The sequence below is a fragment of the Mytilus galloprovincialis genome, chromosome 13, assembly GCF_965363235.1.
Source record: "Mytilus galloprovincialis chromosome 13, xbMytGall1.hap1.1, whole genome shotgun sequence".
NCBI classification, from domain to species: Eukaryota; Metazoa; Mollusca; class Bivalvia; order Mytilida; family Mytilidae; genus Mytilus; species Mytilus galloprovincialis.
In genome coordinates this window covers 27,974,278-27,998,298 of record NC_134850.1, presented here as the reverse complement: position 1 = coordinate 27,998,298, position 24,021 = coordinate 27,974,278, and the positions used below count along the sequence as shown (strand labels likewise).

At 33.1% G+C, this 24,021-nt stretch overlaps 2 protein-coding genes across 2 annotated transcripts; both read right to left on the bottom strand.

The window, feature by feature from the left end:
- Positions 1-11,081: 11,081 nt before the first annotated feature.
- LOC143057457 (major royal jelly protein 7-like) lies at positions 11,082-12,774 on the bottom strand. Its single transcript, XM_076230766.1, has 2 exons — positions 12,709-12,774; positions 11,082-12,259 (listed from the first exon to the last, which is right to left on the bottom strand). Exon 2 carries the CDS (start codon positions 12,228-12,230, stop codon positions 11,082-11,084), a length of 1,149 nt encoding a protein of 382 aa, XP_076086881.1. The 5' UTR covers positions 12,231-12,259; positions 12,709-12,774.
- A 6,342-nt stretch (positions 12,775-19,116) lies between these two features.
- On the bottom strand, positions 19,117-20,613 carry LOC143057262 (protein yellow-like). The gene has a single exon (XM_076230541.1). It carries the CDS (start codon positions 20,560-20,562, stop codon positions 19,525-19,527), a length of 1,038 nt encoding a protein of 345 aa, XP_076086656.1. The 5' UTR covers positions 20,563-20,613; the 3' UTR covers positions 19,117-19,524.
- Positions 20,614-24,021: the final 3,408 nt, after the last annotated feature.

The following is a 24,021-nucleotide window of genomic DNA, read 5'->3' as shown; positions in this document are numbered from 1 at the left end:
ATAAACAACACATATTTGTGTAATACAGAATTTACTCAAAATTGTCCAAAATCTGCTCTTCGGGTCTAGGCAGAAACAAACTTCTCTATTACTTTAATTGTCAATATTCACACTGAAATGCCGATGAATATGCAGTAATGCTAGTAACTGTCGTCGTTCATTGTTGATCGTACATTTGTTTTCAACATACGCCAAAAATAATGAGACTTTCCAATACTATTTTGGCGTGTTTGCAGGGTGATTGGCTCTGGTAGTCTGTCGACTACATCGCCTCTGCATATTTTCAACGATATCGAAGGGTTCTGATAATTCTAATGTCGATTGGTACATCTCATTCCAAACTGATGAACCGTACACTGTAAAATGTGCTCCAAAAACTACATGTCTTAGACTGAGTATTACAAATTCAAATCTTGTAAAAGGAACAAGTTACTGTCCGATTTTGTCATAATCTCCAATAACACTTTTATTTTGAAACCAAATGCCGTTATTTAATGATATTTCATCAATTAAAAAAGTGACAACATAGGTGTTTCCTTTAACATTCAATCTATAAATTTTTATTTTGCCATTTTTTTTTGCATGCCGAATCGATGTGCACGCAACTGCGTGTTAGCGTATAGGGAGCTACGCGCCTGACATATGTAGGTAATTATTCACTGATGCTATGATATGTGTAAATGTAAATTCTATAGGCTGCTTCTAAATAAAAGACATTTATAACGACATATGAATGTGTTTAAAACACTGCTCCACTTCATTCTTTGTTTACATGTAACTCATATGGCCATAACAGTAGTTTAGTTTAGTTTCAACAAATTTAGTTTGTTTAGATATGTAAAAGTTGATAAAGCTATGAGGAATGCAAGAGTATTTTCCCCCAAACAAAATCTAACGGAAGGTGACCTTCTCAAAAAATAAAAAAATAAAAAAGGGAGAAAATGGAGTTAAACCTTCGGTCATTACAGACGTTATCACCAACCATCGCGTTGAATTTTGTATCCGACGGACATAAAAAAAGAAGTTAGATAAAGTGCATATAGGAGCAATTGAATTTTCATTCAATGATGGGCTAAATGTTCTGTTCAAAAGATTTGTTGGAGAAGACAGCCTTTTTCTAGGAAAACAAGAAGGAAAATAGAGTTTATCATATAAATTATACAAATATATAGAATAAGGGACGAGATACAAGTTAATCAAACTCATAAAAGTCCTATATATGATATATAATACGAATTAGATCAAGCATTTCAGTTTTATTTAAATTATAAATATACACCTCAAAATCGAACAATTTCGAACAAAACCCTTTTCCCTGTTCGATAACACGTGACAAACCATCGGTTGATAGTTTGCTTGAAACGTATAACCCATAGTTGATTTATTTTGATAATTTCCGATGGGATAATTATTTCCAGCGTACCGTCTTCCTTAATTGATGTATATTACGTAAACCGTGTGTACAAATATACATAGACATTCCCAGTGTTAAAGCTTATGGTTTTTCCTATCGCTTGCGTTAGTTTTAACTAGTTTTATCTCTCTTATAACTATGACTCGGTTTGCAAATTCTTTTGCTGTATAATTGACTCCTAGGTGCACTGAACAATTCTTTATTTCGCTCATACATTTGGTAAATGTATCACCTTGTCATCCCCAACTTTCTACAATTCTATTTTATTCATAGAAAAACACTACTGCTCGGACTTATGGTGTTAACATTTATCAAATATAGAAATCCTTTTCTCAACACTACTTTTCAGACTTTCAAGATTTTTGTTTAATTTTGGGAAAAAGTACTGAGGCTCAACATAGTACCTTTTGTGAGGTGGGGCAATTTTTCGACAATTATATCATAATCGATATACAAATAAGCATTAAAACATTAGAAGCAACGAAAGAAAAAAATAACTATTATTTGAAAACAACGGCTGCGTATTCGTATCTTTAAATTAAAAAAAACAAGAACAACAAGGTCCTTATCAATGTAACAATGTACTTTTATTTTTGACATCTATGAAGTACTTTTTTGTAGTTGAATGTACTGTTTATAATCAATATTGATTAGATTATGTTAATGTCATTTTATACTTGTTTTTTATACCGAGAAAAGTTTATGTACAACAGGGTTTATTCTCGGTTTTAAAAGATTTGTGAAAAGAATCACGTTCATCAACAAGTGTTAAACAATATATAAGCTTGACATTTGTTTATCAATTAAAAGTATTGTTATAAGGAAGATAATCGCGATCTGTATTTTATGTACATAAATACAATATGTGTTCATTGTGAACAGTCAGAAAATGTAAAACTGAAACAGGACGAGAAGCGAGGCTCGTCGGGCTTTTCTCCTGTTTCGTAACGAGTACAAATATAATTTTTATGTTCACGCTGATTCTTTTTTGCATCCATTATGCAAAAACAGATCTGGCATGATTTCTAATGAAACAAGTGTCCACCAGAGACCAAATGATGCAAACGTAAGCAACTATAACAGGTCATCTTTCGACCACCAACAATGAGAAAAACCCATTTAGCATAGTAGGCTAGAAAAGACCAGATATGACCAAATGTAGTTAAATTAATAAGTAAAACGATAAAATAGTTCCAAATTTTATATAGTTTTTTTGTTGTTATTTTAGTTCCAAATTTTATTGGGTTTTTTTTGTTGTTTTTTTTTTTTTTTTTGAAACACTTCTGTTCTATTCATAACCAATAGTTTTCATTTTTCAATATGAGTTTATGTACATTTTTAATTTAAACATGTCATAGGTAATTAGTCCTATGCAAATATTTTCGGATTGCTATTTATCTATGCATCTAAATATCAATAAAACGTTGCTGCATTGTTTCTGTTTAAAACTATAAACAAAAGAAGGCAGGACCGAACGCAGTGAACCTAATCTAAAACTTATATGATTTCACTGAGGTCGAAGTAAAAAAAAAGTTTTATTACTTATGAAATTGGTCACAGTGGGTAGTTAATTGAATTTCCTGTTAACAAAACTTTGAATTTTTCGAAAAACTAAGGATTTTCTTATTCCAGGCATAGATTACCTTAGCCGTATTTGGCACAACTCTTGGGAATTTTGGATCCTCAATGCTATTCAACTTTGTACTTGTTTGGCTTTATAAATATTTTGATATGATATGTAGACGAAACGCGCGTCTGGCGTACTAAATTATAATCTTGATACGTTTGATAACTATTTGACATTATTAATTGACTGTAGAAGATTTACAGCTTGACATATCGTATAGACACCGGTCTTTGGCAGACGATGTATGTTGACCTTCATAAGGGTCTGGAAAGAATATATCAAATAGAGGAGATTTTTTTTTTAAATAACATAGAATAATGGGGTGCTAAAATATTAAGACTAGAGCATAATGGGCAAAATAGAAGAAAATGGTATAAAACTATAAAAAAATATAGATGTGAAGGAGCCCAATACAGACCTTCCTACATTTTTTTCTTCGTTAGTTTGCTGTCTCATTGAACTATTACGAACATCTCCTTGTATTCATATCTAGTGTTCGTTGGAGTTCAACTTACGCGGCGTTTTGCAGTTGCGCCGATCTGCATTTCATTTGTGCCTTTTTTTCTTTCACTTGCGCCGACTGTGTGTTATGAATTGTCAATTATAACATGTATATAACTGTTGTCCCTCATCGTGTCCCAACGAAGTTCCCAAACAATATGAACCAAAATTAACTTAAACATAAGCTAACACGTTTATATCCAGATTTTAGCAATATGCCGTCTATCACATGTACATACACATAGGAGCAAGTATAGAATCGGCTCTAGTGATTATTAAAAAAAAATAGGCGCTAATGAAAAACAAATCGGCGCAAATGAAAGATTGAAAGTTTTTTTTTTTAAAATGGGCACAAATGTCATACCCTATCATTCGATCTGTGGATTTAAACCAGGTGTTTTGAACAGTTTCCCGTTTTTTCTCTATTGCATATATACATTACTTTGTATGATGCCTTTTAAACTCTACCCGCATTTAGTTAAAATTGTATAAGTAAAACAATAACTATGTTAATCGATTTCATTTTATTTCTTGTATGATTTCGGACGTGTACCTAGCAACTAGCTTTCTTCTCCAACAAATATTTTTCCTATAGTAAAATTAGGCCCATCATAACCAGTAAAATCCAAATTGCCTAAACGAACTTTGTGGAGTTTATTTGTAACAAAATATAGATATCCGTTATCTACGTGCATTCCATCTGCGAAATTCAAGGCAGTAGGTTGTGACAGTCTCTGTAATGACCGCAGGTTAACTACTTCCTCACTGCCGTCTATGAGAATGTCTTGTTTGCGATCCCATTTTATTATATCATTGATTTCCAGAGCAGGAAAAAAGAAGCTTCTTGTTCCGGAAGTCAAACTAACAGCATGGTGTTGACGAATACCGATCATTCTAACATTTTCATCAAATGCGATACTGTCAGCGGAAGGGTTTCTTAGTATACTTGTAGGTATTTGCCACGTTTGGAAACTAGCAACACAGAAATAGTAAACAAATTTGAAATCTGATGTGGTTGAAATACCATTTATACCTCCCCTACTGAAGATCGTTTCTCCATTTACAGTTATATTACCCGCACTAGCTTCGTTTACCATTGACGGATGTGAAAACAACCAAGATGCGTTTTTAACCACATCAACAACAATAAGCTTATTTGCAAAAGAATCGACAACATAGACATACCTAGTTATACCTTGATCTCTATCAAAAGTCAGACCAAACAGCATTGATGATTCAGATAAAACCGAGTCTGGAAATATATGCCGAAACACTTCTTTTCTCGTTTTTATGCAATAAATTACAAGTTTTCTACGACAAAATCTTATATTATTCATTTTTCCTTCGTCGAGTACCCATATATAATTCGTATTTGGATCTATCTTAACGCTTTGGGCACTTTCAAGCTAGGAAATGGTTTTAAAAAAGATTTTCCGTTTCTTTTGACAACTGTGTTCAGAGTTGCTGGAATTCCAGGCTTAGATGTCCTACCTATGGTTGTAAAGATGCGTCCTCTTATCCCATCCATATTATAAAGCACGAGGTTTTCAGGAATGAGCAACTTCTGGTCTATTAACGATCTTCTCATTGGCGAAGGAAAATCATACTCAAGTGTCACCCATTCATGCATAATTTTTGTTTTGCCATCAATGTTCTGTGCTGAAAATAAAATAAACAGCAATTCATTAAAGCGCAATAACAAAATACTAGTAGTCATTGTAAAATCATTAACTGCATGCAATTAGGCTGATTGCAAGCATTTTTTTCTGCAATAAATAACCAATTTGAATTCATGCACATGTAAAATGATGTTATTGTTTTAATTAGAAGATATTTTCTATATTCTTTATTTATTTTCATCATTATTCTATATTCTTTATATTTTTGCACATTATCAATTTCTATCATAGAAATAAGGAGCTGGGATTAATGATACTTTGCACCCAAGTTCAGAAGAAGTGGATGTAATCTTATCTTTATGTTTTTCCAATTTGGCTCTTTTCCCTATTCATTTTTTCCCTTTTTTCCCTTTTTGCCAAACAGTAATAAGATATTTTAAATAATTTGACAACTAAAAAAAATCCTTTTAATATTGTTTTCATACTTACTATATCTGTTTGCGTGAGCAATAGCTATCAAAACACAGAAACAAAAGACGAACAGCACAAAGTGTATGGTCATAATCGTAAACATGTAAAACATCACTTCTTGTTAATTCAAAACTAACTTCTTTTATATGTAAAACAAATAAAAATAATGATGAATTTCATTAAAACTATAAAAATAGCTCGATTGTTCACAGATGTGACCGTGTTGATGTACATGAGGGTCTTTATGGGGGATTCCTTCATTTCTTTATGCTTTCATTTTCAAACTATTCTCTATTCTTTATTTATCATCCCTATTGTTATTTCCTTTTCTTCAAAATTTAAAGTCCCATTACCTTTAATCTTTATTTATCTTGCCAATATTGCTCTATTCTTTATTATTATGTTTTACCGAATAATCTACACTTTTGTACTTTATTCTCTTTTCTATAAACCCTTTCTATACCCTCCGAAATGACAGCTGTAGGAAAAGGCTTTTTTTTCGTTTTTTTTTCTTCTTAATATTTCTAATTTTAGCCTGGACTTTTAGCAAGTCTTGAATGACACAAAATTATTTGTACAGAAATGATAAACAGCAGTCCACAAAACACAAAACCCTAAACCAAAGACTGAGAAACACGAACCCCATCAAAAACCGGGTGTAATCTCATGTACTGAAAAAGGGTAAGCAAATTTTGCTCCACATGTGGCACTCGTCGTGTTGCAAATGAGCCTACTCTACACGAATGACCGTTGGCGGGTCTGTTCCATGCGAAGAGTTTAGTAATCTCATTTGGACCAACCAAAACCACGTGAGTCGATTCCGAAGACAATTTGATGCTTAAATCTGTGATTCTCTGGATGTGTACTCACGACAAAAGAAAACCAACTAGTATGGTTAGAATTAGATATACATTGTAAAAAATCCAAGATGTAAACTAAGTTGCTAATGATGATAAAAAAAGAACTAATCAAAAACTGATATATGATTCTACTTAGGTTGAGGTAAAAAATATTTTATTTCATATGAAATTGGTCACAGGGGCTCGTATTCCAGTCGGTAGTATTGGCAAGTTGACTGACATGCATTCTAGATTGTACATCAACAGTTCTTATGATTTAAGCTCTTTTCAACTGATTTATATAGTTTGTTCTTCTGCTATGCTGTACATGTAACATCACTGTCCCAGGTTAGGGGAGGGGTGTTCCTCCTAACAGAAGTTCATCTGAAAACATTGTTAAAACAAATATTATTATATCTGTTCATGTTGGAACAAATATGCTATGCTCTTTTATCCGTCAAGAATAAATACTGTTACACAGTAATATTTCTTCCAGTGGAAATTATATTCCATAATATTTCTTTCGTTGGAACTAATATTATGAAGGATCTTCTATTCCATAAATAACAATACTCGTTATAATAGTCCTTGGTCTGATTTGATTCCACACAACACCATGCGCACGTGTGATTTTGTGAAAATCGGAACGATTTATTTGAATAGCTGGTTATTGTCAAGTTACAAGACTTCTCTTAGAATGCCCTTCCCCTTTCGTGTATGTCTTTGATTATTCCACCATCATGGCGGAGGGAGGTGAGCATAAAGAAATCATTCTGCAATATAGATATTTTATATTTTAAGCGGGTTTAAATTTTTGTATTTTTTTTTTTTCTCTCTCGAAAAGATCAGATCTGCAATTGTTTCAATCTGAGAGCTCTTCCCAAATGTATGCGGTTTTTACCCTCGACGAATTTTAAGAACCAATCCCTTCGACACACTAATAATTATCACAAGTTCCCCATGTTTTAGTTTGTGAAATAGTTTCTTTTTATCCGAAGAATTCGAATTTAAATGTACTTCCATTGAAAAATTTTGCTTTATAATTCGAAGAAAGGAAAATAACTAAAATTGTTTCGAGCTGCATCATCTACGAAGAGTTACTTTCCCTTGTCTTTATACATCATTTAAAGAACGGTTGGTCACAAATAAGTAACTTTCTAAAATACCACAAAAAAGAACACACGAAAGGAACAAGTTTTGAATGACACAAAATTATTTGTACAAAAATAATAAACAGCAGTCCACTAAACACAAAACCCTAAACAAAGACTGAGAAACACGAACCCCATCGAAAACCGGCTGTGATCTCATGTGCTGCAGAATAGTAAGCAAATTCTGCTCCACATGTGGCACTCGTCGTGTTGCAAATGAGCCTACTCTACACGAATGACCGTTGGCGGGTCTGTTCCATGCGAAGAGTTTAGTAATCTCATATGGACCAACCAAAACCACGTGAGTCGATTTCGAAGAAAATTTGATGCTCAAAAACCTGTGATTCTCTGGATCTGTACTCACGACAAAAGAAAACTAACTAGTATGGTTAGAATTAGATATACAATGTAAAAAATCCAAGATGTAAACTAAGTTGCTGATGATGAAAAAAAAAGAACTAATAAAAAATTGATATATGATTCTACTTAGGTTGAGGTAAAAAAATATTTTATTTTATATGAAATTGGTCACAGGGGCTCATATTCCAGTCGTCAATATGTGCAAGTTGTCTGACATGCATTCTAGATTGTACATCAACAGTTCTTTTGAATTACTCTTTTCAACTGATTTATATAGTTTGTTCTTCTGCTATGCTGTACATGTAACATCACTGTCCCAGGTTAGTGGAGGGGGCGCTCATAAACATGTGTAACCCCGCCACATTCTTTATATGTCTGTCCCAAATTCAGGAGCCTGTACTTCAGTGGTTGTCGTTAGTTTATGCCTGTCATATTTGTTTTCGTAAATTTGTTTGTTATACATTAGGCCGTTAGTTTTCTCAATTGAATTATTCATATTTTTCATGTGGGGCCGTTTTTAGCCGACCTTACGGAATGGATTTTTTCTCATTCTTGAAGGTCGTACGGTTGCCTATAAATGCTTACATCCACTTCACTTGAAATTTGGTCTATAATTGTCTCATTGGCAATCATACAACATCTCTTTATTTTATATTATAAATAAGTAGCATCAATCTGTCCCTTGTCCAGCAAAGAAGGGCAAATACACGTGGATTCATATATTTTCTCTGGGTATCACTTTTCGTGAATTGAGGTAAAGTTGCACTTTAGTGGCTATTTGATTTCGTTGATCTGACAAAGTCTGCATACAAGCTTTCCGTTGATTTGACAAAGTCTGCATACAAGCTTTCCGTTGATTTGACAAAGTCTGCATACAAGCTTTCCGTTGATTTGACAAAGTCTGCATACAAGCTTTCCGTTGATTTGACAAAGTCTGCATACAAGCCTATAGAAAATTTATAATTCATTTAACATTGAAATTCGTGGTTCGCCTGTATCCACGAATTCTACAAAAATTGGTGTCTAACGAATTATAATGAATCCATAGTAGTCTTTTCTTCAGCTTGGTCAGACGAGGCAGTCCAGTTAAGACGTAGGTGTAGTTATACATAAATGAGACTGCATTAAAACGACATAAGCGACCAACAGGCATGAATTTTTCAATAGCAGGGCACAGGTGCTTGTTTAGTGGGTCAGACGAGGTTTTACTGTCAATGGCGATCGCTATCCTATATAAAACTCAATGGTTTTATAAAGCATAGCGATCGCCATTGACAGTAAACCCTCATCTGATTGGGTTTTATATAGGATAGCGATCGCCATTGGCAGTAAAACCTTGTCTGACCCACTGAGCAAGCCCCTGTAAGCAGGGTAAGAGCTTTGAGTTTGCCTTCAGTAACTACGAGCATTGAATTTCTTTAATAAGGTATATTTAGTTACTCATTTTTGTTTTTGTTACCTGTTATACAGTTACATAAGGGACGAGCGGGTTTTCATTGTTACAACAGTATATATCGTATGTGATATCTTAAATGTTTTCGTTATTTGATGAATTGTGTTTTAATGGCAGATTTTTTATTGTTTGATGAATTGACAACTTTAAAGCCTGATATCTGTGTTAACTTTTTATTGACTTGATTTACAGCTTTACATATTGTATAGACACTGATCTTTTGCAGACGATTGCTTGTTGTCCTACATGAGGGTCTGGCAGGGGTTTACAGAATAGAAAATAATGGGCAAAAAGTGCAGAAAAAAAGGAAAAAAAAAGAATAGACAAAAAATAAAGAATATAGAATAATGGGGTGCTAAAATATTAAGAATAGAGGATAACGGACAAAATAAATAAGAATAGAGAAAAATGGTATATAAAATTAAAGAATATAGAAGTGAAGGAGCCCCATTCAGACCTTCCTACATGCGTGTTTTTGTTATTTTTTTTTCGTTGGATTGCTGTCTCATTGACGGATTCCCCACATCTCCTTGTATTCATATCCAGGGTACGTTAGAGTTCAACATATGGTCTTTGGGTTTAAACTGTGGGTTTTGAACACCTTCCCGTTTTTCATCTATTGCATATGGGGTATATATCTCCCAATTGATACGATATTCCCGTGCTTGCATTTCCTATCATGATTTTCTTGATAGATGTTTGCTGCTCACAAGGAAGCTATTAAACCAAGAGTTCCAAATGGTGAAGTTGAAATCATCCCTTCGTAAATTTTACGGACGCCATCACGAGTTGGTTGACCGTTATGGAATAACCGTTTCACAAATGATATCGGATATGTTCCTTACGTCGTAACTACAATCCCCTTCCCTTTCATGAATATGACCTACCGAATTAGACTATTTACCGGATTTGTAATCACTTAAGCAACACGACGGGTGCCACATGTGGAGCAGGATCTGCTTACCCTTCCGGAGCACCTGAGATCACCCCTAGTTTTTGGTGGGGTTCGTGTTGTTTATTCTTTAGTTTTCTATGTTGTGTCGTGTGTACTATTGTTTTTCTGTTTGTCTTTTTTATTTTTAGCCATGGCGTTGTCAGTTTGTTTTAGATTTATGAGTTTGACTGTCCCTTTGGTATCTTTCGTCCCTCTTTTGCATATATTAGGGATAATCTCATAATATCTGTAGCTGGTTCTGAATGACCTACCCTTAATGACCTCTGCATTGTAGTGATATAAAGTTCCTCGCTGCTGTGCGCTGGTCATGAGGAGAACTACTACAAAATGAGAAATTATATTTCTGGTTCTATTATTTCTTGTTAATAAATTCTATATCTATTTTTTTTATATACAATCGACCTCATTACACTAAATGCTTCATACTGTAATAATATCCTACATTGCTCATATTTTACTTTTACTTTAATTCTTTGTGTATTGTGTATTTTCACTAAAAATGTTTTATAATAATCATTGTATTATGATGTTTATGTATCTTGCCTGACAAGGGCCCATGATTGGTAAATAAAATAATGTCTAATGTCTAATGTCTACATTATTTTGTGTGGATCGCTTTAAACCATACCAGCGTTTAGTTATAAAATTGATTATGTTATATCGTAAGAAGTAAAACAATAACTTTGTTAATCTAAGTTACTTTATTTCTATATGATTTGGGATGTGTACCTAGCAAGTAGCTTTCTTCTCCAACAAATATTTTTCCTATGGTATAATTTGGCCCATCGTCGCCAGTAAAATCCAGCGTTCCTAAGCGGAATTTGTGGGACTTATTTGTAACAAAATATAAAAAACCATTATCTATGTGCATTCCATCTGCGAAATTCAAGGCAGTGGTTGGTGACAGCCTTTGTAAGGTCCGCAGTATAACTTCTTCTTCGCTGCCGTCTATGTGTATGTCTTGTGTGCGATCCCATTTTAATATATCATTGATTTCTAGAGCAGGAAAAAAGAAGCTTCTTGTTCCGGAAGTCAGTCTTACAGCATGGTGTTGACGAATACCTATCATTCTAACATTTTCATCAAATGTTATACTAACAGCGAAACGGTTTCTCAGTATACTTGTAGGTATTTGCCATGTTTTGAAACTAGCAACGGAGAAATAATAAACAAATTTGAAATCTGACGTGGTTGAAATACCATTTATTCCTCCCCTACTGAAGATCGTTTCTCCGTTTACAGTTATATTTCCCGCACTAGCTTCGGCTTCCATGGACGGATGTGAAAACAACCAAGATACGTTTGTAACCGCATCAACAACAATAAGCTTATTAGCAATAGAATCGGCAACATAGACATACCTAGTTATACCTTGATCTCTATCCAAAGTCAGATCAAACAGCATTGATGATTCAGATAAAACCGAGTCTGGAAATATATGCCGGAACACTTCTTGTCTCGTTTTTATGCAATATACTACAAGTTTTCTACGACAGAGTCTTATGTTATTTACTTTTCCTTCGTCCAGTACCCATATATAATTCGTATTTGGATCTATCTTAATGCTTTGGGCACTTTGAATGCTATTGCAATCTTCAGCTCTATTCAGTTTCAAGCTAGGAAATGGTTTTAAAAAAGATTTTCCGTTTCTTTTGACAACTGTGTTCAGAGTTGCTGGAATTCCAGGCTTAGATGTCCTAATTATGGTTGTAAAGATGCGTCCTCTTATCCCATCCATATTAAAAAGCGCGAGGTTTTCAGGAATGAGCAACTTCTGGTCTATTAGCGATCTTTTTATTGGCGAAGGAAAATCATACTCAAGTGTCACCCATTCATGCATAATTTTTGTTTTGCCATCAATGTTCTGTGCTGAAAATAAAATAAACAGCAATTCATTAAAGCGCAAAAACAAAATACTAGTAGTCATTGTAAAATCATTAACTGCATGCAATTAGGCTGATTGCAAGCATTTTCTTTCTGCAATTATAACCAATTTGAATTCATGCACATGTAAAATGATGTTATTGTTTTAATCAGAAGATATTTTCTATATTCTTTATTTATTTTCACCATTATTCTATATTCTTTATCTTTTAGCACCTTATCAATTTCTATCATAGAAATAAAGAGCTGGGATTAATAATACTTTGCACCCAAGTTCAGAAGAAGTGGATGTAATCTTATCTTTATGTTTTTCCAATTTGGCTCTTTTCCCTATCCATTTTTTCCCTTTTTTGCACTTTTTGCCAAACAGTAATAAGCTTTTTAAATAATTTTAAAACTAAACAAAATCCTTTAAATATTATTTTCATACTTACTATATCTGTTTGCGTGAGCAATATCTATCAAAACACAGAAACCAAAGACGAACAGCACAAAGTGTATGGTCTTTATCGTAAATATGTAAAACATCACTTCTTGTTAATTCAAAACTAACTCTTTTATATGTAAAACAAATACAAATAATGATGAATTTCATTAAAACTATAAAAATAGCTCGATCGTTCACAGATGTGATCGTGTTGATGGGCGTGGCGAACACTGAACAGGTCAAACATCAAATTAAAGTACATGAGGGTCTTCATGGGGGATTCCTTTACCTTGTCTTTTTATATCATTTAAAGAACGGTTGGTCACAAATAAGTAACTTTCTAAAATAACACAAAAAGAACCCACGAAAGGAACAAGTTTTGAATGACACAAAACTATTTGTACAGAAATGATAAACAGCAGTCCACAAAACACAAAAACCCTAAACCAAAGACTCAGAAACACGACCCCCATCAAAAACCGGGTGTGATCTCATGTGCTGCAAAAGGGTAAGCAAATTCTGCTCCACATGTGGCACTCGTCGTGTTGAAAATGAGCTTACTCTACACGAATGACAGTTGGCTGGTCTGTTCCATGCGAAGAGTTTAGTAATCTCATAGGGACCAACCAAAACCATGTGAGTCGATTCCGAAGAAAATTTGATGCTCAAAACCTGTGATTCTCTGGATGTGTACTCACGACAAAAGAAAACCAACTTATGGCGCGGAATCAGGGTCAATACTTATAACGTATAAACGTAATTATTTCTGTATATACAGAATTCGATTTATGTATAAACGGAATTCGATTTATGTATATACGTAAATCGAATTCCGTATATACGTTAATCGAATTCTGTATTTACAGAAATAATTAATATACGTAAATCGAATTCTGTATATACATAAATCGAATTCTGTATATACATAAATCGAATTCTGTATATGCAGAAATAATTATGTATATACAAAATTCGATTTATGTATATACGAAATTAAATTTACGTATATACAGAATTCGATTTACGTATATACAGAATTCGATTTACGTATATACAGAATTCGATTAACGTATATACAGAATTATTTCTGTATATACAGAATTCGATTTACGTATATACGTAAATCGAATTCCGTATATACGTAAATCGAATTCTGTTTATTCAGAAATACTATCTTTCTGTGTATACATAAATATTTCTGTATATAGGTAATTATTTCTACATATAAGAATTTTGACATATGTATATACGGAATTATTTCTACGGAATTATTTCTGTATATACATAATTCGATTTCTGTGTATACGGATCTAATTTTGTATATACGTAATTATATTTCTGTGTATACGGAATTATTTCTGTATATACATAAGTCGATTAACATATATACGTAAATATTTTGGTATATACGTAATTCGAATTATGAATATACATAAATCGAATTCCGTATATACAGAAATAATTATGTTTATACATAAATAAGTATTTTTTACCCTGATTCCGCGCCATACCAACTAGTATGGTTAGAATTAGATATACATTGTAAAAAATCCAAGATGTAAACTAAGTTGCTAATGATGAAAAAAAGAACTAATCAAAAAACTGATATATGATTCTATTTAGGTTGAGGTAAAACATATTTTATTTCATATGAAATTGGTCACTGGGGCTCGTATTCCAGTCGTCAGTATGTGCAAGTTAACTGACATGCTCTCTAGATTGTACATCAACAGTTCTTATGATTAAAGCTCTTTTCAACTGATTTATATAGTTTGTTCTTCTGCTATGCTGTACATGTAACATCACAGTCCCAGGTTAGGGGAGGGGATGTTCCTCCTAACAGAAGTTCAATTGAAAACATTGTTAAAACAAATACTATTATTCATGTTGGAACAAATATGCTATGCACTTTGTTCCGTCAAGAATAAATACTGTTACACAGTAATATATTCTTCCAGTGGAAATTATATTCCATAATATTTCTTTTGTTTGGAACTTATATTATAAAGGATCTTCTATTCAATAAATCACAATACTCGTTATAATAGTCCTTGGTCTGATTTGATTCCACGCAACACCATGCGCACGTGTGATTTTGTGAAAATCTGAACGATTTATTTGAATAGCTGGTTATTGTCAAGTTACAAGACTTCTCTTAGAATGCCCTTCCCCTTTCGTGTCTGTCTTTGATTTTTCCACCAGCATTGGGGAGGGAGGAGAGTATAAAGACATCATTCTGCAAGATAGATATTTTATATTTTAAGAGAGTTTATAAATTTTTGTATTTTTTTTCTATCGGAAAGATCAGATCTGCAATTGTTTCAATCTGAGAGCTCTTCCCAAATATATACGGTTTTTACCCTCGCCGAATTTTAAGAACCAATCCTTTCGACACACTAATAACTATCACAAGTTCCCCATGTTTTAGTTTGTGAAATGATTTCTTTTTATCAGAAGAATTCGAATTTAAATGTACTTCCATTGAAAAATTTTGCTTTATAATTCGTAGAAAGGGAAATAACTCAAATTGTTTCGAGCTGCATCATCTACGAAAGAGTTACTTTACCTTGTCTTTATATATCATTTAAAGAACAGTTGGTCACAAATAAGTAACTTTCTAAAATAACACAAAAAAGAACACACGAAAGGAACAAGTTTAGAATGACACAAAATTATTTGCACAGAAATGATAAACAGCAGTCCACAAAACACAAAACCCTAAACCAAAGACTGAGAAACTCGACCCCATCAAAAACCAGGTGTGATCTCATGTGCTGCAGTAGGGTAAGCAAATTCTGCTTCAGATGTGGCACTCGTCGTGTTGAAAATGAGCCTACTCTACACGAATAACAGTTGGCGGGTCTGTTCCATGCGAAGAGTTTAGTAATCTCATAGGGACCAACCAAAACCACGTGAGTCGATTTCGAAGAAAATTTGAAGCTCAAAACCTGTGATTCTCTGGATGTGTACTCACGACAAAAGAAAACCAACTAGTATGGTTTGAATTAGATATACATTGTAAAAAATCCAAGATGTAAACTAAGTTGCTAATGATGATAAAAAAAGAACTAATCAAAAACTGATATATGATTCTACTTAAGTTGAGGTAAAAAAATATTTTATTTCATATGAAATTGGTCACAGGGGCTCGTATTCCAGTCGTCAGTATGTGCATGTTGACTGGCATGCATCTAGATTGTAAATCAACAGTTTTTATGATTTAAGCTCTTTTCAACTGATTTATATAGTTTGTTCTTCTGCTATGCTGTACATGTAACATCACTGTCCTAGGTTAGGGGAGGGGATGTTCCTCCTAACAGAAGTTCATCTGAAAACATTGTTAAAACAAATACTATTATTCATGTTGGAACAAATATGCTATGCACTTTATTCCGTCAAGAATAAATACTGTTACACAGTAATATTTCTTCCAGTGGAAATTATATTCCATAATATTTCTTTCGTTTGGAACTTATATTATAAAGGATCTTCTATTCAATAAATCACAATACTCGTTATAATAGTCCTTGGTCTGATTTGATTCCACGCAACACCATGCGCACGTGTGATTTTGTGAAAATCTGAGCGATTTATTTGAATAGCTGGTTATTGTCAAGTTACAAGACTTCTCTTAGAATGCCCTTCCCCTTTCGTGTATGTCTTTGATTTTTCCACAATTATGGGGGAGGGAGGAGAGCATAAAGAAATCATTCTGCAATATAGATATTTTATATTTTAAGCGGGTTTATAAATTTTTATATTTTTTTTTTTCTATCGAAAAGATCAGATCTGCAATTGTTTCAATCTGAGAGCTCTTCCCAAATATATGCGGTTTTTACCCTCGACGAATTTTAAGAACCAATCCTTTTGACACACTAATAATTATCACAAGTTCCCCATGTTTTAGTTTGTGAAATAGTTTCTTTTTATCCGAAGAATTCGAATTTAAATGTACTTCCATTGAAAACTTTTGCTTTATAATTCGTAGAAAGGGAAAAAACTCAAATTGATTCGAGCTGCATCAACTACAAAGAGTTACTTTACCTTGTATTTATATATCATTTAAAGAACGGTTGGTCACAAATAAGTAACTTTCTAAAATAACACAAAAAGAACACACGAAAGGAACAAGTTTTGCATGACACAAAATTATTTGTACAGAAATGATGAACAGCAGTCCACAAAACACAAAAACCCTAAACCAAAGACTGAGAAACACGAACCCCATCAAAAACCGGGTGTGATCTCATGTGCTGCAAAAGAGTAAGCAAATTCTGCTCTACATGTGGCACTCGTCGTGTTGCAAATGAGCCTATTCTACACGAATGATATTTGGCGGGTCTGTTCCATGCGAAGAGTTTAGTAATCTCATAGGGATCAACCAAAACCATGTGAGTCGATTCCGAATACAATTTGATGCTTAAATCTGTGATTCTCTGGATGTGTACTCACGACAAAAGAAAACCAACTAGTATGGTTAGAATTAGATATACATTGTAAAAAATCCAAGATGTAAACTAAGTTGCTAATGATGAAAAAAAAGAACTAATAAAAAACTGATATGTGATTCTAGGTTGAGGTAAAAAATATTTTATTTCATATGAAATTGGTCACAGGGGCTCGTATTCCAGTCGTCAGTATGTGCAAGTTGACTGACATGCATTCTAGATTGGACATCAACAGTTCGTATGATTTAAGCTCTTTTCAACTGATTTATATAGTTTTTTCTTCTGCTATTCTTTACATGTAACATCACTGTCCCAGGTTAGGGGAGGGGGAGCGCTCACAAACATGTTTAACCTCGCCACATTTTTTATGTATCTTTCCCAAAGTCAGGAGCCTGTACTTCAGTGGTTGTCGTTAGTTTATGTCTGTCATATTTGTTTTCGTAAATTTGTTTGTTATACATTAGGCCGTTAGTTTTCTCAATTGAATTATTCATATTTTTCATGTGGGGCCGTTTTAAGCCAACCTTACGGAATGGATTTTCTCATTGTTGAAGGTCGTACGGTTGCCTATAAATGCTTACATCCACTTCACTTGAAATTTGGTCGATAGTTGTCTCATTGGCAATCATACCACATCTCTTTATTTTATATTATAAATAAGTAGCATCAACCTGTCCCTTGTCCAGCAAAGAAGGGCAAATACACGTGGATTCATATATTTTCGTGGGTATCAGTTTTCGTGAATTGAGGTAAAGTTTCATTTTAGTGGATATTTGATTTCGTTGATCTGACAAAGTCTGCATACAAGCTTTCCGTTGATTTGACAAAGTCTGCATACAAGCTTTCCGTTGATTTGACAAAGTCTGCATACAAGCCTATAGAAAATTTGTAATTCATTTAACATTGAAATTCATGGTTCGCATGTTTCCACGAATTCTACAAAAGTTGGTGTCTAACGAATTATAATGAATCCACAGTAGTCTTTTCTTCAGAGTGATCAGACGAGACAGTCCAGTTAAGACGTAGGTGAAGTTATACATAAATGAGACTGCATTAAAAGGACAAAAACAACCAACAGGAATGAATTTTTCAATAGCAGGGCACACTAAACAATGTTTTATATAGGATAGAGATAGAGGTCTGACCCACTAAACAAGCCCCTGTGAGCAGGATAAGAGCTTTGAGTTTGCTTTCAATAACTACGAGCATTGAATTTCTTTAATAAGGTATAATTAGTTACTCAGTTATTGTTACCTGTTATACAGTTACATAAGAGACGAGCGGGTTTTCATTGTTACAACAGTATCGTATGTGATATCTTAAATGTTTTCGTTATTTGATGAATTGTGTTTTAATGGCAGATTTTTTATTGTTTGATGAATTGACAACTAAGCCCGATATCTAGGTTAATTTTTTATTGACTTGAGATTATTACAGCTTTACATACTGTATAGACACTGATCCTTTGCAGACGATTGCATGTTATCATACATGAGGGTCTGGCAGGGGTTTACAGAATAGAGAATAATGGGCAAAAGGTGCAGAAAAAAGGGGAAAAAAGAATAGACAAAAAATAAAGAATATAGAATAATGGGGTGATATAATATTAAGAATAGAGGATAACGGACAAAATAAATAAGAATATTGAAAAATGGTATATAAATTATAGAAGTGAAGGAGCCCCATCCAGACCTTCCTACATGCGTGTTTTTGTTATTTTTTTCGTTGGATTGCTGTCTCATTGACAGATTCCCCACATCTCCTTGTATTCATATCCAGTGTACGTTAGAGTTCAACATATGGTCTTTGGGTTTAAACTGTGGGTTTTGAACACTTTCCCGTTTTTAATCTATTGCATTTATTGCATATATTAGGGATAATTTCATAATATCTGTAGCTGGTTCTGAATGACCTACCCTTGATGACCTCTGAATTGTGGTGATATAAAGTTCCTCGCTGTTGTGCGCTGGTCATGAGGAGAACTACTACAAAATGAGAAACTATATTTCTGGTTCTATTATTTCCTGTTAATAAATTCTATATCTATTTTTTTTTTTATATAAAATCGACCTCATTACACTAAATGCTTCATACTGTTGTATTTTCCTACATTGCTCATATTTTACTTTTACTTTAATTCTTTGTGTATTGTGTATTTTCACTAAAAACTTGCATGTTTTATAATAATCATTGTATTATGATATTTATGTATTCTGCCTGACAAGGGCCCATGATTGGTAAATAAAATAATGTCTAATGTCTAATGTCTACATTATGTTGTGTGGATCTCTTTAAACCATACCAGCGTTTAGTCATAAAATTGATTTTGTTATATCGTAAGAAGTAAAACAATAACTTTGTTAATCTAAGTTACATTATTTCTTATATGATTTGGGATGTGTACCTAGCAAGTAACTTTCTTCTCCAACAAATATTTTTCCTATGGTATAATTTGGCCCATCGTCGCCAGTAAAATCCAGCGTTCCTAAGCGGAATTTGTGGAACTTATTTGTAACAAAATATAAAAAACCATTATCTATGTGCATTCCATCTGCGAAATTCAAGGCAGTGGTTGGTGACAGCCTTTGTAATGTCCGCAGTTTAACTTCTTCTTCGCTGCCGTCTATTTGTATGTCTTGTGTGCGATCCCATTTTAATATATCATTGATTTCTAGAGCAGGAAAAAAGAAGCTTCTTGTTCCGGAAGTCAGACTTACAGCATGGTGTTGGCGAATACCTATCATTCTAACATTTTCATCAAATGTGATACTTACAGCGAAACGGTTTCTCAGTATACTTGTAGGTATTTGCCATGTTTTGAAACTAGCAATGGAGAAATAATAAACAAATTTGAAATCTGACGTTGTTGAAATACTATTTATTCCTCCCCTACTAAAGAGCGTTTCTTCATTTACAGTTATATTACCCGCATTAGCTTCGCCTTCCATTGACGGATGTGAAAACAACCAAGATGTGTTCACAACCACATCAACAACAATAAGGTTATTTGCAATAGAATCGACAACATAGGCATACCTAGTTAGATCTTGATCTCTATCCAAAGTCAGATCCAACAGCACGGAGGATTCAGATAAAACCGAATCTGGAAATATATGCCGAAACACTTCTGTTTTCGTTCTTATGCAAAAAATTACAAGTTTTCTACGACACAATCTTATGTTATTCACTTGACCTTCGTCCAGTATCCATAGATAATTCGTATTTGGATCTATCTTAATGCTTGAGGCACTTTGAATGCTTTTGCAATCTCCAGCTCTATTCAGTCTTAAGTTAGGAAATGGTTTTAAAAAGGATTTTCCGTTTCTTTTGATAACTGTGTTCAGACTTGCTGGAATTCCAGGCTTAAATGTCCTAACTACAGTTGTAAAGATGCGTCCTCTTATCACATCCATATTAATTAGGGCAAGATTTTTAGGAATAAGCAACTTCCGGTCTATTAGCGATCTTTTCATTGGCGAAGGAAAATCATAATCAAGTGTCACCCATTCGTGCATAATTTTTGTTTTGCCTTAGATAAATAAAAAGCATTTCATTAAAGATCAACAGCAAAATAGTCATTGTAAATTCATTAACTGCATGCCATTATGCCGATTGTAAGCATTTTCCTCTTGCAATAATAACCAATTTGAATTCATGCACATGTAAAAATGATTTGCTTGACAGTGTTTTGCTTAACGTTCAGTTGCAAATATTTGATATAGATTTCATCTCTACATCTTGAAGGGTACATTTCTATCCTCAAGACTGGATACATTTAAACGACAGGCTAGGTGAGTGTTTAATACATTTCACATACAAACAAATGTCGCATTGCACGAAACGCCGAATTTGCATGTAGTAAAAACAGATTTACAATATTTTTCTCATCTTTTATATTTCTTGAGGTGTGTACACTCTATTTGTGTGTCGTGTTTTGTATCAAAATCCTATAATCAACTTCTTTCTGTTTACATGCACTTCTATTTTTCTGGTATAATTGATTATCAAAGTGCTAATTTTGCATAACATGTACCTAACTACAAGCCTGGTGACATTTACTATTTATTACAAGTTTCAGAAATAGTATGAAAATTCATTTTTGTTTATGTGACGTTGAAATAGAGAAATTAGTATATTCTTTATCGCATTCCTTATTTTTTTTTTATTACCAAACACAAAATCGGCACCCTATAAGTAAACGTAGAGTAAGAAAAATAAAATGTGTCTTTTTATTATAAGAGGGTCTAGAATGGGGGGGTCCTTCAATTCGGTATTTTTTTTTTTTTTTTTTAATTTAAGCCATTTCTATATTCTTTATTTATTTTCCCCATTAAATTATTTTCTTTATATTTTAGCACCCTATTATTCTCTATTATAAAAATAAGGAGATGTGCTATGATTACCAATGAGACTACTATCCACCAAAGTTCTTTATTTTTTTCAATTTGCCTATTTTTGCCTATATTTGCCTTTTTTCCACACTTTTTGACGAATAACAAGTTATCTTAATTAATTTGAAGATGAAAAATGCATTTAATAAAAAAAAAATCATACTTACAATTTCCGTTTGCGTGAGAAATGGCTATCATAACACAGATGCCAAAGAATGACAGTACAATGTGTCTTGCCATCATCGTAGTCCTGTAGAACATCACGTCTTGTTAATATAAAACAAATAGAATTAATGATGAATTTCACTAAAATGATACAAAAACAACTTGTATAAACATATACAAATGTTTTTCTGTTACAAATCATGATGTATTGTTTTATGTGTACATGTTATGCTGCTCATCAAGGGCTCTTGATTGGAAAAATAAATATTCTTATTCTTACTTGTAAACAGATGTGACAGATGTTTGTGAACAGAATAAACATAAAAAAGTACATGATGGTCTTCATGGGGGTTCCTTCGTTTCTTTATTCTTTAATTTTTAGACAATTCTCTCTTCTTTATCTATTTCCCTATTGTTCTCTTTTCTTCAAAATTTTACTCTCTGATCATTAGTTTTCTCTTTTCTTTACTATTTTCTCCCAATAATCTACTCTCTATTATATATATGGTTTTTAATTTCCGTAAGGATTCACAACCTATTTATTTGAAATTTAATGGAGAATTTATTAAAAAGGTTGATGACCACAAACATTTTGGTGTTACTTTTTCTAATAATTGCAATCGGTCAGTACATATAGATAACATTTGCTGTACATGTAGTGCCACTAAACAAATTTTTGTTCTCAGAAAATTGAAATATATTCTTAACAGAAACAATCTTAATAAGATATATCTTGCATACATACTTCCACTTTTAGAAAATGCATGCGAGCTATGGGATGGATGTTGTGTTAGAGATTCTGAAAAAATTGAGCGCTTGCAGTTTGAGGCAGCAAGAATTATTACTGGGCTTCCGCAATTTGCAAGTATAGAATCCCTACTTTTTGAAACTGGATGGGAAACTTTGAGTTCTAGAAGAAATAGACGTAAATTATGTTTATTTCATAAAATACACAGCAATAATGTTCCAGAATATCTTATGGATTGTATCTCGAATTATACAGATGATAATTATTATTGGACATATTTTCAAAATCTTTTTTTCCCTTCTTCAATTCGAGCATGGAATTTATTACCATTACATATGAGATCCATACAATCATCTCCAAATTTCAAAAACACCATCCGGAGAAATGATATTTCATTTTTGGTACTTAAATATTATTTCATTGGAAACAGGATGGAAAATATACTACATACAAAATTACGACACAAAAGCTGATTTATACAGAGTTAATTTAGTAAATGACCCAAGTTGTGAATGTGGGTGTCCATTAGAAGATTCGATTCATTTTTTCTTAGAATGTCCACTCTACATAAACTTTAGAAATCAGCTCTTTAAAAACATTCAACACTTAGCTGATATCTCCATAGAACATATTTTATTTGGAACAGACGAAATTACTGTTGAACAAAACACAATCCTTTTCAGAAATGTACATATTTATATACGCCAAACAAAAAGATTCTTTGATTAATATTGCTGTATCTTAAAATGTACTCGTATCCAACTGTTATACTGTTTAAACATAATATATCTATTGTATATATTTTTCATATTGTACTGAAATATATAATTGCTGTCATCTTGAAATTTTGTATATTGTACTTATATGGAGAGGATTATCTTAAGTTCTTATAACTTGTATCCAATCCTATTGTATATTTAGACAATAAAATATGTATAAACTAAACTACTCTCTATTCTGTAAACCCTCGTAAATGACAGCTGTACAACAAGTAACCTTTTTCTTTTTTTCTTCTTAATCCTTCTAATTTTCTCCTGTACTTTTAAAAATTCGCTAAATGCCATTATTGTCGTTTAGTTGTTATATTCAAATCTAAATAGTTTTTTTCTTAATCCGTCTGTCTTCTTACAGCAAGAATAGATCTAATTCTTTGCATTAATATTGATGTTCTGTCTGGGGGTGGGGTGGGGCACTTCCTTTATACAAGCTGCCGCTGGAATAGTTAACATTTTCCAGCTTGAAAACTATCAGAAATATATGACAAGGTCAATAAAGTTCCCATTACTTGTTATATAAACAGCCTTGTAATTTTTTCACAACCGAAAGTCTCGCCGAAACCCATCCAATATGGGAAAAGGTTACATTTTTATCTACGCAATATATGACAAGGTATACATTTTTAAAACCTAAATTATATGGCGAAATACTTCTTTTCTCATTCTGATGTTCTACAACAAAATCTTATGTTACAAACTCTGCCATCGTCCAGAACCCCATCTTCGCTAGCCAAGGGTTACGATCCACTCCCGTTCTCTTCAAAGAGAAGCGGGAGTGGATCGTAACCCTTG